The sequence below is a fragment of the Colias philodice genome, chromosome 27 (assembly GCF_061535455.1).
Source record: "Colias philodice isolate Cphi_HAF_F1 chromosome 27, ilColPhil1 Martin Lab GWU primary, whole genome shotgun sequence".
In the NCBI taxonomy this organism is placed as follows: domain Eukaryota; kingdom Metazoa; phylum Arthropoda; class Insecta; order Lepidoptera; family Pieridae; genus Colias; species Colias philodice.
In genome coordinates, this window is record NC_143112.1 from 5,509,532 (window position 1) to 5,523,365 (window position 13,834).

A 13,834-nucleotide genomic window follows, 5' to 3' on the forward strand; every position below is an offset into this window, starting at 1 on the left:
TAAAAATTTTATTCGGATAGGCCCAGTAGTTTTTATTTTATAAGCATTTTTGTCTGTATTTGTAAATGTTGCAAGTGCAAGTTTGGAGTCGGTTGTTTTTAACGCAGTTATCACTTGTCTTTCTGCACTATCAGATTTTCCTACTTGTATATTTTACATGTTCCTTAATACTTAAAAACTATCCTTCTTTCATTTTTTCTAAATTATCTATGCTAACTTACCAAAAACACATAAGTAGCACCCCCACCCCCTCCCCCACCATCGACCACGTGCGTGTTTCTAACTTCGTGTGTTTTGCTTGTAAATATTTGGTATGTATCGTTGGAATCTCGACGAGAGCATTCGTGGCTTTCTTGGGCTGATAATGTCTATAGAAAGAAATGTTAATCAAAAAATGAATGAATGAATGAATTATTCAGACGAATTATTTACACGAAATAAAAGTACAAAATAAACGTAAATTGCACAATAGACGATCTGATGGCTTCAGAACTATCTCTTACAGATAAAAAAACTTTGAATAAATAACAGAAGCATAACAATAGTTATGAATATTTAGGGACATACAATCCATACTAATTTTATAAATGCGAAAGTAGGTAACTCTGTCTGTCTGTCTGTTACTCAATCACGCCTTAACTACTGAACCAATTTGCACGAAATTTGGTATAGAGATATTTTGATACCCGAGAAAGGACATAGGATAGGTTTTATCCCAGAAATCCTACGGGAACGGGTTTTTCTTTGAAAAAACGGTCAAAGCCGCGGGCGGAAAGCTAGTAGGGAATATATTGCAAAAATTGTTATTTAAATAGACTGAAACAAAATTGCACAAAAATCAAGTCCAAGATCCTTCGAGCCGGATCTTGAAGAAAGTTATACTTTACACCGAAAATAGACCTATACTATCTATATATCTTTAAAAATTTTCTTAATTCCCGACATTTCAACCAAACCTAAACCTAAATTAATAATATTACTTAAAATTTGACTTAATTTTAACAAATCTGATAAATATCTGACCTTTTTACAAGCATTCTGCCCCTGTTGCCCCACGAGCATATATATTTTCTCAGCGCGATGCAACTCAAATAGACCCCTTGCCTGTGCCCCGTGAGATACGCCTGCCCACATTGAGCCTAAACCACCTGATGCCCCTGTGGCTATTATCCTAAAGAAATATAAAAATAAAGATTTTTTTCAAGTCGGTTAAAAAGACAGTTCACGAATACTTCGATAAAAAAAGAAACAAGTTGATGTCATTTTCAGATTCATTCGATTTTCGATCGATATCATCATCTTGTTGAAGTGAAACTTCTAGGCGCGTTGAAAGTAAAACTTCAAGCGAAATGCGTCAAATGGAAAATAATTTAGATTAGTACGATTACATTTTAGTACTTAGTACGTTCTAGATATATCGTATGTTTAATATAGTAATTAGTAATGTCACGTTTATCATTTAAAACCTGCGATATATTTAAGTATCGTCAAGAGCCTTTTACATGGTAAATCAAATGAAACGTTCCTTATAAAGCAAGGTATTGAATAGTATGTAGTTTTAAATACATTAAAAGTTATTTTTTTTTTAATAATAATTTGGTCTTCTCAACTTAATTTGATTAAAAAAATACAAAAAAAATATTGTTAATTACTTTTTCTGGTGTACCTCAAGGATCAAGACAAGGTCCAATAACAGTTATTGGTAATAATTTCTAATAATGACGTTTTCAATAGTAAATGACCCTTATTATACTAATTTTCAACAACTTTATAAACATCTTACATAATACAAACCTTCATTAGGCCCTCATATTTTGATATACAAATGTGCTTACGGCGTAGTATGTACTTACCATATTAACTTATTCAGACGCGGAACAATAATCTGTTTTATGGTGTCCTTCAAGGATCAATATTAGGTCCAACAAAACTTTCTTTCACTAACTTCTCATAAAATTTGGTGTCCCCCAAGGTTCAACACTTGGTCCAACAGAATTTTCTATTTCTAAATTCTAATTATTTTGATACTTACGTATACAATCCCTCATTAGGCACCTCCCACACTTGTATCCCAGCATACGACGTACTATGTACCACGCTAACGCTTACAGTAGTATTGTTGTATGTAGTATTATACAATTATCTGTTTCATGGTGTCCCTCAAGGATCAATATTAGGTCAAACAAATCTTTCTATCACAACTTTGGTGTACCCCAAGGTTCTACACTTGGTCCAACAAAATTTTCTATTTCTAAATATTTTGATACTTACGTATACAATCCCTCATTAGGCACCTCCCACACTTGTATCCCAGTGTACGGCGTACTATGTACCACGTTAACACTTACAGAAGTGTTGTTATAAGCTATATCACACATGGTTTGGTTCGGTCCAAATCTGCCCGTCGCACCGCATGTTGTGAAACGGTACACTGTAAGCGGTTTTATTGTTAGAGGGATAAGGACTATTATTGTTTGAAAATTAATGGCAACTACAATTTTGTCTATTTGATTACTATAATATAGTGTTACAGTGTCATACGTAATTATTTAGTAATCTATGTATATATCAGCTGACATCTGTAACTATATTACTTCTGTTCATTGGATTTACTTATTAAGTTGTGTAATATTTCTTATAATTATGACACTTGAATACTTTTATTTTGAGATATTATTAACAGCTTCTAATACGGCTTTATTTTTTTTTTTCAACATTAATTCACAATAATTTTACAAAGACAAATTTAACAATATAACAATTTCATTCTGAAATTAAATGATTTATGTCAATAATTTCGCTTTATTACCTTACAATTTAATTTATACTTTTCTGTAATATCTATTACTATATTTTTAATTAACTTACAAGTAGATTCAGCAAAATCTTCATGTGGTGTGGTTTTTTCCTCAAAAACAGGATCATAGTAATTATAATCTCCTAATTCTGAAGCGTTTATATTTAATCCAAAACATTCGGGAGACATTGAGAAGTCGTCTATAGCTGAATCCGAATATATCCTCATTCCCATTCTTGTTTTGAATAGGAGATAGTACCTGGGAAATGAAGACAAAATAAATATAGGTAATGTAGAAATATCTACAAGAACTTTCCAGAATGAAGGCTGGAATTTTTTATAGAAATAGAGCAATTGTTTTCAATTAATTCGTGAAAAATAAAGTAAATGTGGTTGTATTTGTAGCTATTGAATCAATAAGATACCTGCAATTTAGATAAAAATACTTCTACCTTAACATGCAATTTACTTATCCACTTTTTTTTTGCATCAAGTCTAAGTTTAGTTTTATTTCTACCTACCCTCTTTCATTTGACTTTTGGTTCTTTACACTCGCAAAAAAATAATGTCAATTTTATTTTCATTACTCACAAAATTATCAATAAAATCAAATAGATCATTGTTACCATTAAATTTGAAAATAAACAACACTATTTCAGTATTCATAAGATTTGTAATTTTATTTATTGCATCATTCTAATTGTCAACATTTTTTCTAATTTTATTTATTAGACCATTCATATTGCTAGTATTAAATTTGAAAATAATAATTAAGACATAATAAATACAAAATCTCACCTGCTAGTAATATTAGGTAAGAAAATGGCGGCTCTCAGCCAATTCTCCCCTTTATCCTTCGTAGAGAACCATAGAGAAGTAGTTATATTACCTCTAGAGGTAAGTTCTACAACGTCAACGCTTAAAGAACCGTAGTTTCGACCATTTTGTTGATAATAGAAACGTATCTGGAGAAAATTAGGATAAATAAATAAATATTCCAAGACAATTTTAAACACGGCATGATCTGATAACATACTAAGCTTTCGTTTGTGTTATGGAAACAAGATGGCTGACAAACATACATATATAATTTTTTAAATAAATACTTATTTTTAATTAACACCCAGACACAGAGCAAATATCTATGTTCATCATACAAATATTTGCACTGGGTGGGAATCGAACCCACGACCTCTGGTTTGGAAGGCAGGGTCACTACCAACCAAGTCAACAGGTCAGTCAACCGATATTTTAGAATATAACTGTAAGTTTAAAGTTAACGATTGATAAAAAGAAAATGCGAAAGTAATATTATCCTTATTGCATGAGAATTGTAAAATGAATTTTATAAGTAAGTATAACATAATATCCAAAATAATAATGAACAATAATGTTAATTAATATGATTCTGTAAATGATACAGATACTGAATTAATTGATAATTATAAAGCAATTTTTTATAAAGTTATAACAACAACAATTGAAGATGATAATACCGTACAAAATGGTGACTTAAAATTTTGCTTTCATAATATCTCTTTACTTAATAAAAATAATTTCTCATCAATAAAAACACTTACGGTACAACAATTATAATATCTCGACGTGATGTTCCCATGCACTTTAGGTGGCGGATTAAAAATGACAGTTTTCATAACTGCAGTGGACGCGAAATCCGGTTTCTTTTTATTCGGCCCAGTTACATTCATATTGACGAAGAAATAATATCCCATACAGACGGAGAGAGAATAATTTCTATGTGCTGGGGATAGTGGGATAATGGGACTCGCGGTCGTATATAAAATGTTTGGAGGACCACAGGTGTGGTCGTAGTTTGGACCTGTTTTGTCAGTTGGTGTTGGACCACTGTGTCTGGACCATTTTAGTATTGGTCTGTAAGGGAAAGTAGAATAAACTGTATTATCTGGAGAAGTAAATTACTATATGATTTTTTTGGGAGGTTTATTGATAAAAAGAGTCGAGGTTCAAATCAGAAAACAGAAAGAAAGATAAAACAAAACAAAATACTCAAAGATTTGAAATAGTTAACATTAAAGTTTTTAGTTAAATATGAGAGTATAATTAAAAATTTCAACATCAAATAGACAAAAATACTTACTGAGGGACGTTTTCGAAACCACAAGCATCTTGTTCAAAGTTACAATATGACCCATAGGGCATTTTATCTGAAATTAAAAAGTAATTAAATTCACATGAAATTACAACAACGCTTAAAATTAACATTTCTTTCTTATTTCAAGTATAAGTAAACTTAAAACAATATAAATGACGTCACATTCCAACTTAACCTACCTGATAAAAACCTTTCCTTATATCATAAAGACGAAAAAATTTAGTGTCTATTATGTACCTTAAAAAATATACAGAAACTTCTCCTTTTTGAAGTCAATTAAACATAAAAGAAACTATTTATATATGTATTAAATAAAATTTCTTTAATAATAATTTCTAACTCACCACAACTCTGATGTTCATCAGAGCCATCGTCACAATCCTTTACCAAATCGCATATCTGTTGCATCTTGATACATGACTCTCTCTGCAAGAATATCATTATCTAATGTACTTACTAAAAATTGCATTATAATCATAATAAGTACCAGAAGACCATATATCTCCTTCTGAACTTGTATCATTATTATTTTTATGTAAAAGTAGGACTGTAATGATCATCAAATTCAAAAATAATATTATAATTAGTATTCGATACGGTCTGTATGTATATCTTTTGTTTATTTATTCAAAAGTAAATTAAATCAAACCTGTTACAAATTAAGAACTTCAATCAACAAACATAAATCAAAGAAGTTTACTTCTTAAGATACTTTTTACAAATTCACCAAATTATCATCAAAATATACCAATAAAATCATAGATTCAACATACAGCCTAAAAAATTATTTATTAGGCAATATAACTCCCAATTCTGAAGCCCCCAATCATTTTACCATCGATAACTTCGTAAATATACATCAATTACAAATTTCCAACCTACCTTCATAACCCGGCATTTCACTTGTCTAAACTGACATTCTCCGTTATAAACCGGCGGTTCTGGCAAACACTCCACCATGCGAATGTTATCTATCGCTATATGCGGCAATACTTGGGACACGCTCACATAATTCGGCCGGGTTATCTCTATTATAATCCTGACCTCTTGCTGTACTTTGCCTATCATGAACCTCATTGGTAACCACCTGAGGATCAAATTTAATTGTTGAATCTATTTCTTTAAAACACAGTAAAGAAATAAACTCACAATTCAAAAAGTGTCCGAAGCAAAAGTCTGCCTACGTATGTGTTGGGCAGAGTTTTCCAATTAACGATTTATGTCAATCGTCAAATGACGTATAAAAAAAATGTGTGCGTGTACTAGGTAGTGTACACACGTGAGAAGTGAAACTTCTACAGGGTGTCCCATTATTGGTATACTAAGCGCGAAGGGACTTGTAGTTTTGCATACACTGATCAAAAGAAAAAATACTTAAACAACAAAATTACGTCAAAAATTTTTTGCTAAATTTTTCCTGAAAATCCTTGTTTTCTTCTCTAGCTTCGCGCAGCCGGCATATACCGCTTCTCTAATGTGAGCATTTTGTCTATGAAAACATAATCGCAAACGATAGCTCACGTGCTGGTGGCAAAGTTGGGCGGGTTGCTTGTTTTGGGTGTACACATTTAGTTTTAAGAATTCATCTATTTGAAAAAAAAATGCGTCCGGAATTTTATAAGTATTTTTTACGTACTCAGCGTATGCAAAACTATAACCTCCTTTGAGCTTAGTATACCAACAGTGGGACACCCTGTATATGACCTTATTTTCAAAAAATAATTTACTATATGCAACTTTACAGAAATAATCACGCGTGGTAGGGATAAGAAAAAGATGGCGCGTAACGGAAAAATGTCACGCGTAACGAAAAAACGTTACATTACATTTTTTTTCCAACCCCGATAAAGAAGTTTCACTTCAAAAAAGATTCACAATTCAAAAAGTGTCCGAAGCAAAACTCTGCCTACGTATGTAGGTAGTTTGCGAATGAGCGATACAATAGACTTTGATCTTCACGAAATAAGGTTTAAATTACAATGAATGTTTTATACAACGCTCGGACATTTCTTGACTTGATGACTTGATTTTGAGTCTAGTTGTTTACAGTAGGTACGTTAATGTTTATAAAAAAGTTCAGAAAGTCTTTTGTATAAACAGTACCATAATTATATTTAACACCTGTTGCATCGTTACAAGAATATTATCGAAATTGCCAGATTTAATTCATAACAAATACTGAAATCTAAATGAACTTCCATCAGTCCCCGGAATCACAGACACAATAGAAAATCTATTGTGTCGTGGCCCGATCGGGGCGCTCGGTGGTCAATGGGCTAAATTTTTAGAAGGAAAATAATAAAAAGTCAAGACTAAAAAAACATCTGTACACTGAAATATCTTCTTATCTATTAGAAAACTCACAATTTTTCATTGTTCCCAGCATATTCCTGTAAAATCCACTGCACTTCAGAAAAAGTGGATTCGGAAACAAGTCTGATGCTTGCGTTTTGCATCTTGCTTTGATGCAATTTTACTTCGAGCTGTGAACAAGAGATTTATTGAATAATATTTATGATTAAATAAAGAATTGCTTATTGGTTTCAACTTATTTATTTGATAATAGTCTTGTACTTGGTCCATGCTTGTATACAAATGTACAAAAAAACCCGTAGAATATAACAGAACTGTAAACTTAACTGCAAGAAATATTTTTTTAAATATAAGCTACTCCGTCCCGACTCCAGGAATTCTTGTTATTTCAATAATTTTCTTTTAAATCGTGATATTGAAATTTGTGACATCCAACAATTCACAAATTATGTAAATCGGTTCTCGAGAGTGATGTTGTTTAACACATAATCCATACTAATATTATAAATGCGAAAGTAACTCTGTCTGTCTGTCTGTTACTAAATCACGCCTTAACTACTGAACCAATTTGCATGAAATTCGGTATAGAGATACATATTTTGATACCCGAGAAAGGACATAGGATAGGTTTTATCCCGGAAATCCTACGGGAACGGGTTTTTCTTTGAAAACGCGGGCGAAGCCGCGGGCGGAAAGCTAGTAAGTTATAAGACCTGGGCCCGTAGACAAAGTAACAATTAAAAAACGATAACGAAGTTAGAAAAGGAAAAATGTATGGGATTGACATTAGATAGACCACGTGATCTAACGCGGCGTATGTCAATCCCATACATTTTTGCCTTTTCTAATTTCGTTATCGTTTTTTAATTGTTACTTTGTCTAAGGCCCATGATCATTGCATGATACCAATTTTTTCAGACCAAAAAAATTCTGATATAAAAATATCCTGTCCATGTATAGGTATGGCCCTGATAGTAAAAGATAAACCAATATCTAACTAGCCAACCTGAAAAACAGTGTCCTGTCTATACTATAATTATTTTAACACGCTTCTATTAACCTGTAATTTTCTATATTTGTATGTAACCGACACCTTAAACGGAGAGATATAATTCAAACTATGTACACTTATCAAGAATCGATGAGACTGCAATAATTATATCTAACTGTAGGGTATTTTTAATTATTTAATTTTTCTCGTGACTGTACCTTGCAAAATTCACGAAGTCCCCGGAATGGCGGTGACTTTATCACCATATTCTCCATAGTTGGGTCGACGGGGAGATAGAGAAAGTGTCCTGTAAAAGAAGAAAAATACATTATTTACACATAATCTGGGGGCACGGTAGTGCCCCCGCCAAGACAAGCCAAGCGAGGCGCACGGGCACTACCTACCTTTTCTCGAAGCGCTTCGACGTTTTTTTGAACCCTCATAACTTGGGTTTGGATTATGCTAGATCAACAAAATTTTCGGGATATATTGTCAATAGCGGACTTATTGAACATATTAAGTTTTAATTACATTAGCTTTTATACTTCAGATTTTATTTATATCTAAAAAACGCTAATTTCGTCACTGACTCACTGATGATCATCAAAATTCTTAAGGTATTTCCTAATGTCCTAGAAAGCTGAAATTTTGTATGTAAGCTAGTATTAGCACACAAACAACAAAAAAATTATAAAACTTGTAACTTTCATCCCCCAACCCCTTAAACTAGGGGATGGGAGTTTGTATGAGACCTGTAATTTTAAATTAAATTTTGATGACGCTAGAGGTCTAATCTAATAATCTAAAACTTGGTTCCCCTAGATATATATATGTATAGGTACTCCTTGTTAAAAAAAAAATTGTTACAAACAACCTACAAAAAGAAATGAAATCCCACCAAAAACATTTTCATGTAAAATGTTGCCAAGACGAGCCCATATGACTCGCACTGTCAAAAAGTTATCAGATCTCATGTAGATGTAGAGCCAAGCTTCTAACACTACACGCCCTAACTCTACAAGGCCTAACTTCACAAACTCTACACCTTAGTCAAAATATGTGGCTTGGCCGTTCGTTACTACAAGAACTATTGTATAACACAAAAGTAATGAACAGTGAATTAATTTTTCACCTTACGCCGATGTGAATGTAGCGAAATGGCCAAGCCACATATTTTGACTAACGTGTAGAGTTTGTGAAGTTAGGCCTTGTAGAGTTAGGGCGTGTAGTGTTAGAAGCTTGGCTCTACTATCTACATGAGATCTGATAACTTTTTGACAGTGCGAGTCATATGGGCTCGTCTTGGCAACATTTTACATGAAAATGTTTTTGGTGGGATTTCAATTTAGACAATATTAATCAAACCAGTTCAATGTTTAGGTACAGTTGATAAAGCGTAGAACCGAAGCGTAGGTCCTTTGTTCAATTCCCGCTAGTCAATCTAATCTAACGAAAGGTACTTATAGAAATAAAATAAGCATTAGGTAGGTAATGAATTTGATCAAACAGAATAAGTCTTCGTATGTATCACAAAGTGAATCACAATATATCCTTCATTTGGATCCTATCCTATCCTACTTCCTACTTCCTACTTCCTATCCTATCCTACTAATACATATTATAAATGCGAAAGTTTGTGAGGATGTGTGTGTGTTTGTTACTCTTTCATGCAAATACTACAGAACCGATTACACATAAAGAGGGCAACTTGGATTAACACATAGGATAGGTTTTATCCCGGAAATCCCACGACAACGGGAACTATGCGGGTTTTTCTTTGAAAACGCGGGCGAAGCCGCGGGTAGAAAGCTAGTTGAATATAAAATATATAAGTACCTAACTACCATAAGTACCTTTAATGTGTTTTACTTAAATATTTTATTTTATCAGATTACAAAGAACGAATTAATTGTTTTGCATTCTCCTAAGCTACTTCTTATTCTCTATAAGGAGGAGTAAAAGGAATAAATTAAGGAGTTACGTTTCTACTCTTTCACGCGAAGACTACCACACGGATTTTGATGATAATGCAGTGATGTACTAGAGGTAATACTTGCTATGCCATTATTTATGTGTATAATATACTATGTACCCAATAAAAATTACGCACGTACCCCGTAGAAATAAAAAAAAGACGGGTTGCACTCCGGGAGTGCCGGCAGAAGTGAAAACTTGATTATTAACGTTCAGCATGTTTGATATTTTGGAATGGTATCCGTCTTACGCATGAAATATAAGGGCTTAAAAAAAAATAAAAAAACATCCATCCGCTTTTTCGATCAGGCCACGTGTCCTGAGTCCTGACGCGAGTTTAAGATTTTATACCCAACGCCGCTAAGAAGTTTTCACTTCAAAAAATGAGCAAATTACAATTGCATTTCATATAATCCTGAACAAAAACCATTTGCAGTGTACAAAAACAAATCAAACAACGTTTAAATTGTACCTAAAAGCTCTAAATATAGCTCAGGATTTCATTCCATACAATAGGATTCTAGTGAATGCAAATGGCCAATCCATTCCCTTTTTAGACTCATTCAGTGGCTAAAATAGATGGATCTGTGTGAAGTTAGCTGCATGTGCTTAACACGTTCACTGCGGCACCTAAAATGCCAAACTTACCGTTGCTGCGGCATGTCTTCAATACTTCACATCGGCAAGTTCACCACTGTGCGTCATGAGCCATTTTTATCACATCGCACCTACTGACTTTGAAGGTTAATAATTTCATGAAATTTCAAGATATTTCAAAAAAATTTTTTTCGGATAATAGTATATATAGTCTTGTATATACCGCATAAATAGCTTTTAGTTTGACTCAATAGTTTAAAAGATATGAGGGAAAATGTAAACCCCTGATTTTGTGAAAAATTATTTGCCATCCCGCACTGCGTTGATACGGCATGTTTACAGTAATAGCGATGGGAAACACTGTAAAATAAAACATCGATATCGATATAAATCAATTTTGTATATTTCAGTCTGTTTGTTAACAGATAACGAGATCGTCGATACAAAAAAAAACACATATAAAACAAGGTACTTGATAGAGTACTATCAGGAAATTGTTCAGTAACTTTTGTTTTAATTTGTTCAGTAACTTTTGTTTTAATGTTTTATATTATTTTCACAACTGTCATCACATTTTTGCATTTATGCTACGAAATAAAAGAATGTAAAAAAACTAAAGCCTCTAAGGTATCATTGTCATTTAAAAATTTGATAAGGACGCGTGTGGTCCTGGTACATCACTATGCGAGATTGACACGCGGCGCGCTCGCAGTACAGTGCGGCATGAGGTGCTTGTCCATGGCAAAATATTTGACATGCCGCACACAAAAGAAACGGTTTCTTTTCTATGCGTGTGTCCAATATTTTGCCATACGATTTTTAAACGAAATTGAGTCCTACTTCAAACTGTGATCACAAAAATATATTTGTCTCTTTTCTAGTCATTGATTAACATATAAAAAACCTCGCCGCACCACGGTGAAAACTGCGATTTTGGGCGCCGCACTGTGGTGTAGTCGCTGATGGCCCGATACTGGACATGCCGCAGTGAACGTGTTAATACGGTGAAATATGTGTTATGTATACTGTATAGTATTCCATTTAATATTATAAAGTTGAAGAGTTTATTTGTTAGTTTGTTTGAACGCGCTAATCTCAGGAACTACCTACTGAGCCGATTTCAAAAATTCTTTCAGTGTATAGTCCATTTATCGAGGAAGCTGTGGAGGAAGGCTATAGGCTATATATCATCACGCTAAGACCAACAGGAGCGGAGCAATGCGGACTACATAGTATAAAACAAAGTCGCTTTCTTTGTCCTCATGACCCTTTGTATGCTTAAATCTTTAAAACTATACGCAACGTATTTTAATGCGGTTTTTTTAAATAGATAGAGTTATGGAAGGTTTTAGTAGGTATATAATTTATTAGGTTTTAGATAAAGCGGCCGAAGCCGCGGGCGGTAAGCTAGTATAATATCTATAACTAGCTGCGCCCTGCGATTTCAACCGCATGGCTCCGCTCCTGTTGGTCTTAGAGTGATGATATTTAGCCTATAGCCTTCGTCGATAAATGGGCTATCTAATACCGAAATAATTTTTCAAATCAGAACAGTAGTTCCTTTGATTAGCATGTTCAAACAAACAAACTCTTCAGCTTTATAATATTATCATAGACTAGATTTCCGCCCGCGGCTCCGCCCGCGTTTTCAAAGGAAAACCCGCATAGTTCCCGTTCCCGTGGGATTTCCGGGATAAAACCTATCCTATGTGTTAATCCAAGTTACCCTCTATATGTGTGCTAAATTTCATTGTAATCGGTTCAGTAGTTTTTACGTGAAAGAGTAACAAACATCCATACATCCATACATCCTTACAAACTTTCGCCTTTATAATGTTGTTGTGTGTATGTGGTTTATCGCCGATAAAACCAAAACTAAAAGTAATTACACAAAATGCTCTGACAAATATCTTGCAAATGTTTTAATATAATTGTTTATGAAAAAAAAATCATAATAAGTATTACCATGTCAAGTAGAAAACGTAAAAGTGTGAAAATTAGAGCTAACTTGGTGATTTTTTTTTATCGAGTAAATTTTAATATTTTATGTTTTTGATTAAACAGAATCGTTGAACATATCATCTAGTTTGATATATATTTTATTTTTTAGATTTGGTCTTGCATATTACACGTATCATCTAATAGAAGATTGGTTATTTTGCTTTATGCGCCCCCTTAAAGTACGAGGATGGTTCTTATGTAGAGAAAACGTACACGTGTACCACGGGTGAAGCCGGGGCAGACCGCTATTGATATAATATAATAATCCTACTAATATAAAATATTTTAAATACCTACAAAAGTTTGTGAGGAGGTATGTATGTTTGTTACTGTTTCACGCGAAAACACTTACTTATAACATAATATCACAGTATTACAATGATATTGTAATGCTATTGAAGAAATAATATACATAATATAATTTAGAATAGAAATAATATACTTAAATAAATTATAGAAATTTAACATCCGAATAACGCATACATCAATTAATAAGGCGTACTGCGTATCATCATGGTAAGATAATAACTATCATAAAATTGATGTTATTTTATGTCATTTTACCAAAGAGTTATGTATATTATGTTGCACGCGTTTAACCTAAGTAGGTACCTACCACAATGCTCGATTTAGCACAAAATATATTTTAATTTTGGACAAATTATTTTAGTTATGTACTTTTGAAGTATTTTTATAATATTATGAAGTATTCTAATTTCTAGCCTTAATTTAAAATTGTGATTAAACTTACCAAAATACTTTTAAATAGTATTATCAGAAAAATATCCATGTAGACTTCAATTTCAATGATTATTATTTTCAATCAAAGAGAATACAATTAGGTTATGTTATCAATGTCGAAAAAAACTTTTAAATATCGAACATTGTAATTATTTTTTTAAACAAATGCGCCGAGCTTTTTTTTTTCAACTTGCCATAATTGAAATTAGGTCAATGACAGACATTGATTCGAATTAATTAAAAAAAAACAAAAGTGAAATAGTAATATAATTTTTTGTTATTTAAC

The 13,834-nt window shown here is 32.7% G+C and overlaps 1 protein-coding gene across 1 annotated transcript in view; it reads right to left on the reverse strand.

Annotated features, from left to right (window-relative positions):
* The window catches only part of Alk (Anaplastic lymphoma kinase), a 33,801-nt gene that overhangs the window by 17,315 nt on the left and 2,652 nt on the right, over positions 1 to 13,834 (reverse strand). Inside the window, exons 2-12 of the mRNA XM_089711943.1 lie at positions 8,454 to 8,542; positions 7,296 to 7,414; positions 5,814 to 6,018; positions 5,276 to 5,357; positions 4,917 to 4,983; positions 4,378 to 4,690; positions 3,596 to 3,762; positions 2,869 to 3,056; positions 2,272 to 2,431; positions 1,024 to 1,171; positions 222 to 368 (exon numbers count right to left, since the gene is read on the reverse strand). Of these exons, the coding sequence (XP_089568069.1) occupies positions 222 to 368; positions 1,024 to 1,171; positions 2,272 to 2,431; positions 2,869 to 3,056; positions 3,596 to 3,762; positions 4,378 to 4,690; positions 4,917 to 4,983; positions 5,276 to 5,357; positions 5,814 to 6,018; positions 7,296 to 7,414; positions 8,454 to 8,542 (1,685 nt within the window). The remainder of the gene's footprint in view (positions 1 to 221; positions 369 to 1,023; positions 1,172 to 2,271; positions 2,432 to 2,868; positions 3,057 to 3,595; positions 3,763 to 4,377; positions 4,691 to 4,916; positions 4,984 to 5,275; positions 5,358 to 5,813; positions 6,019 to 7,295; positions 7,415 to 8,453; positions 8,543 to 13,834) is intronic.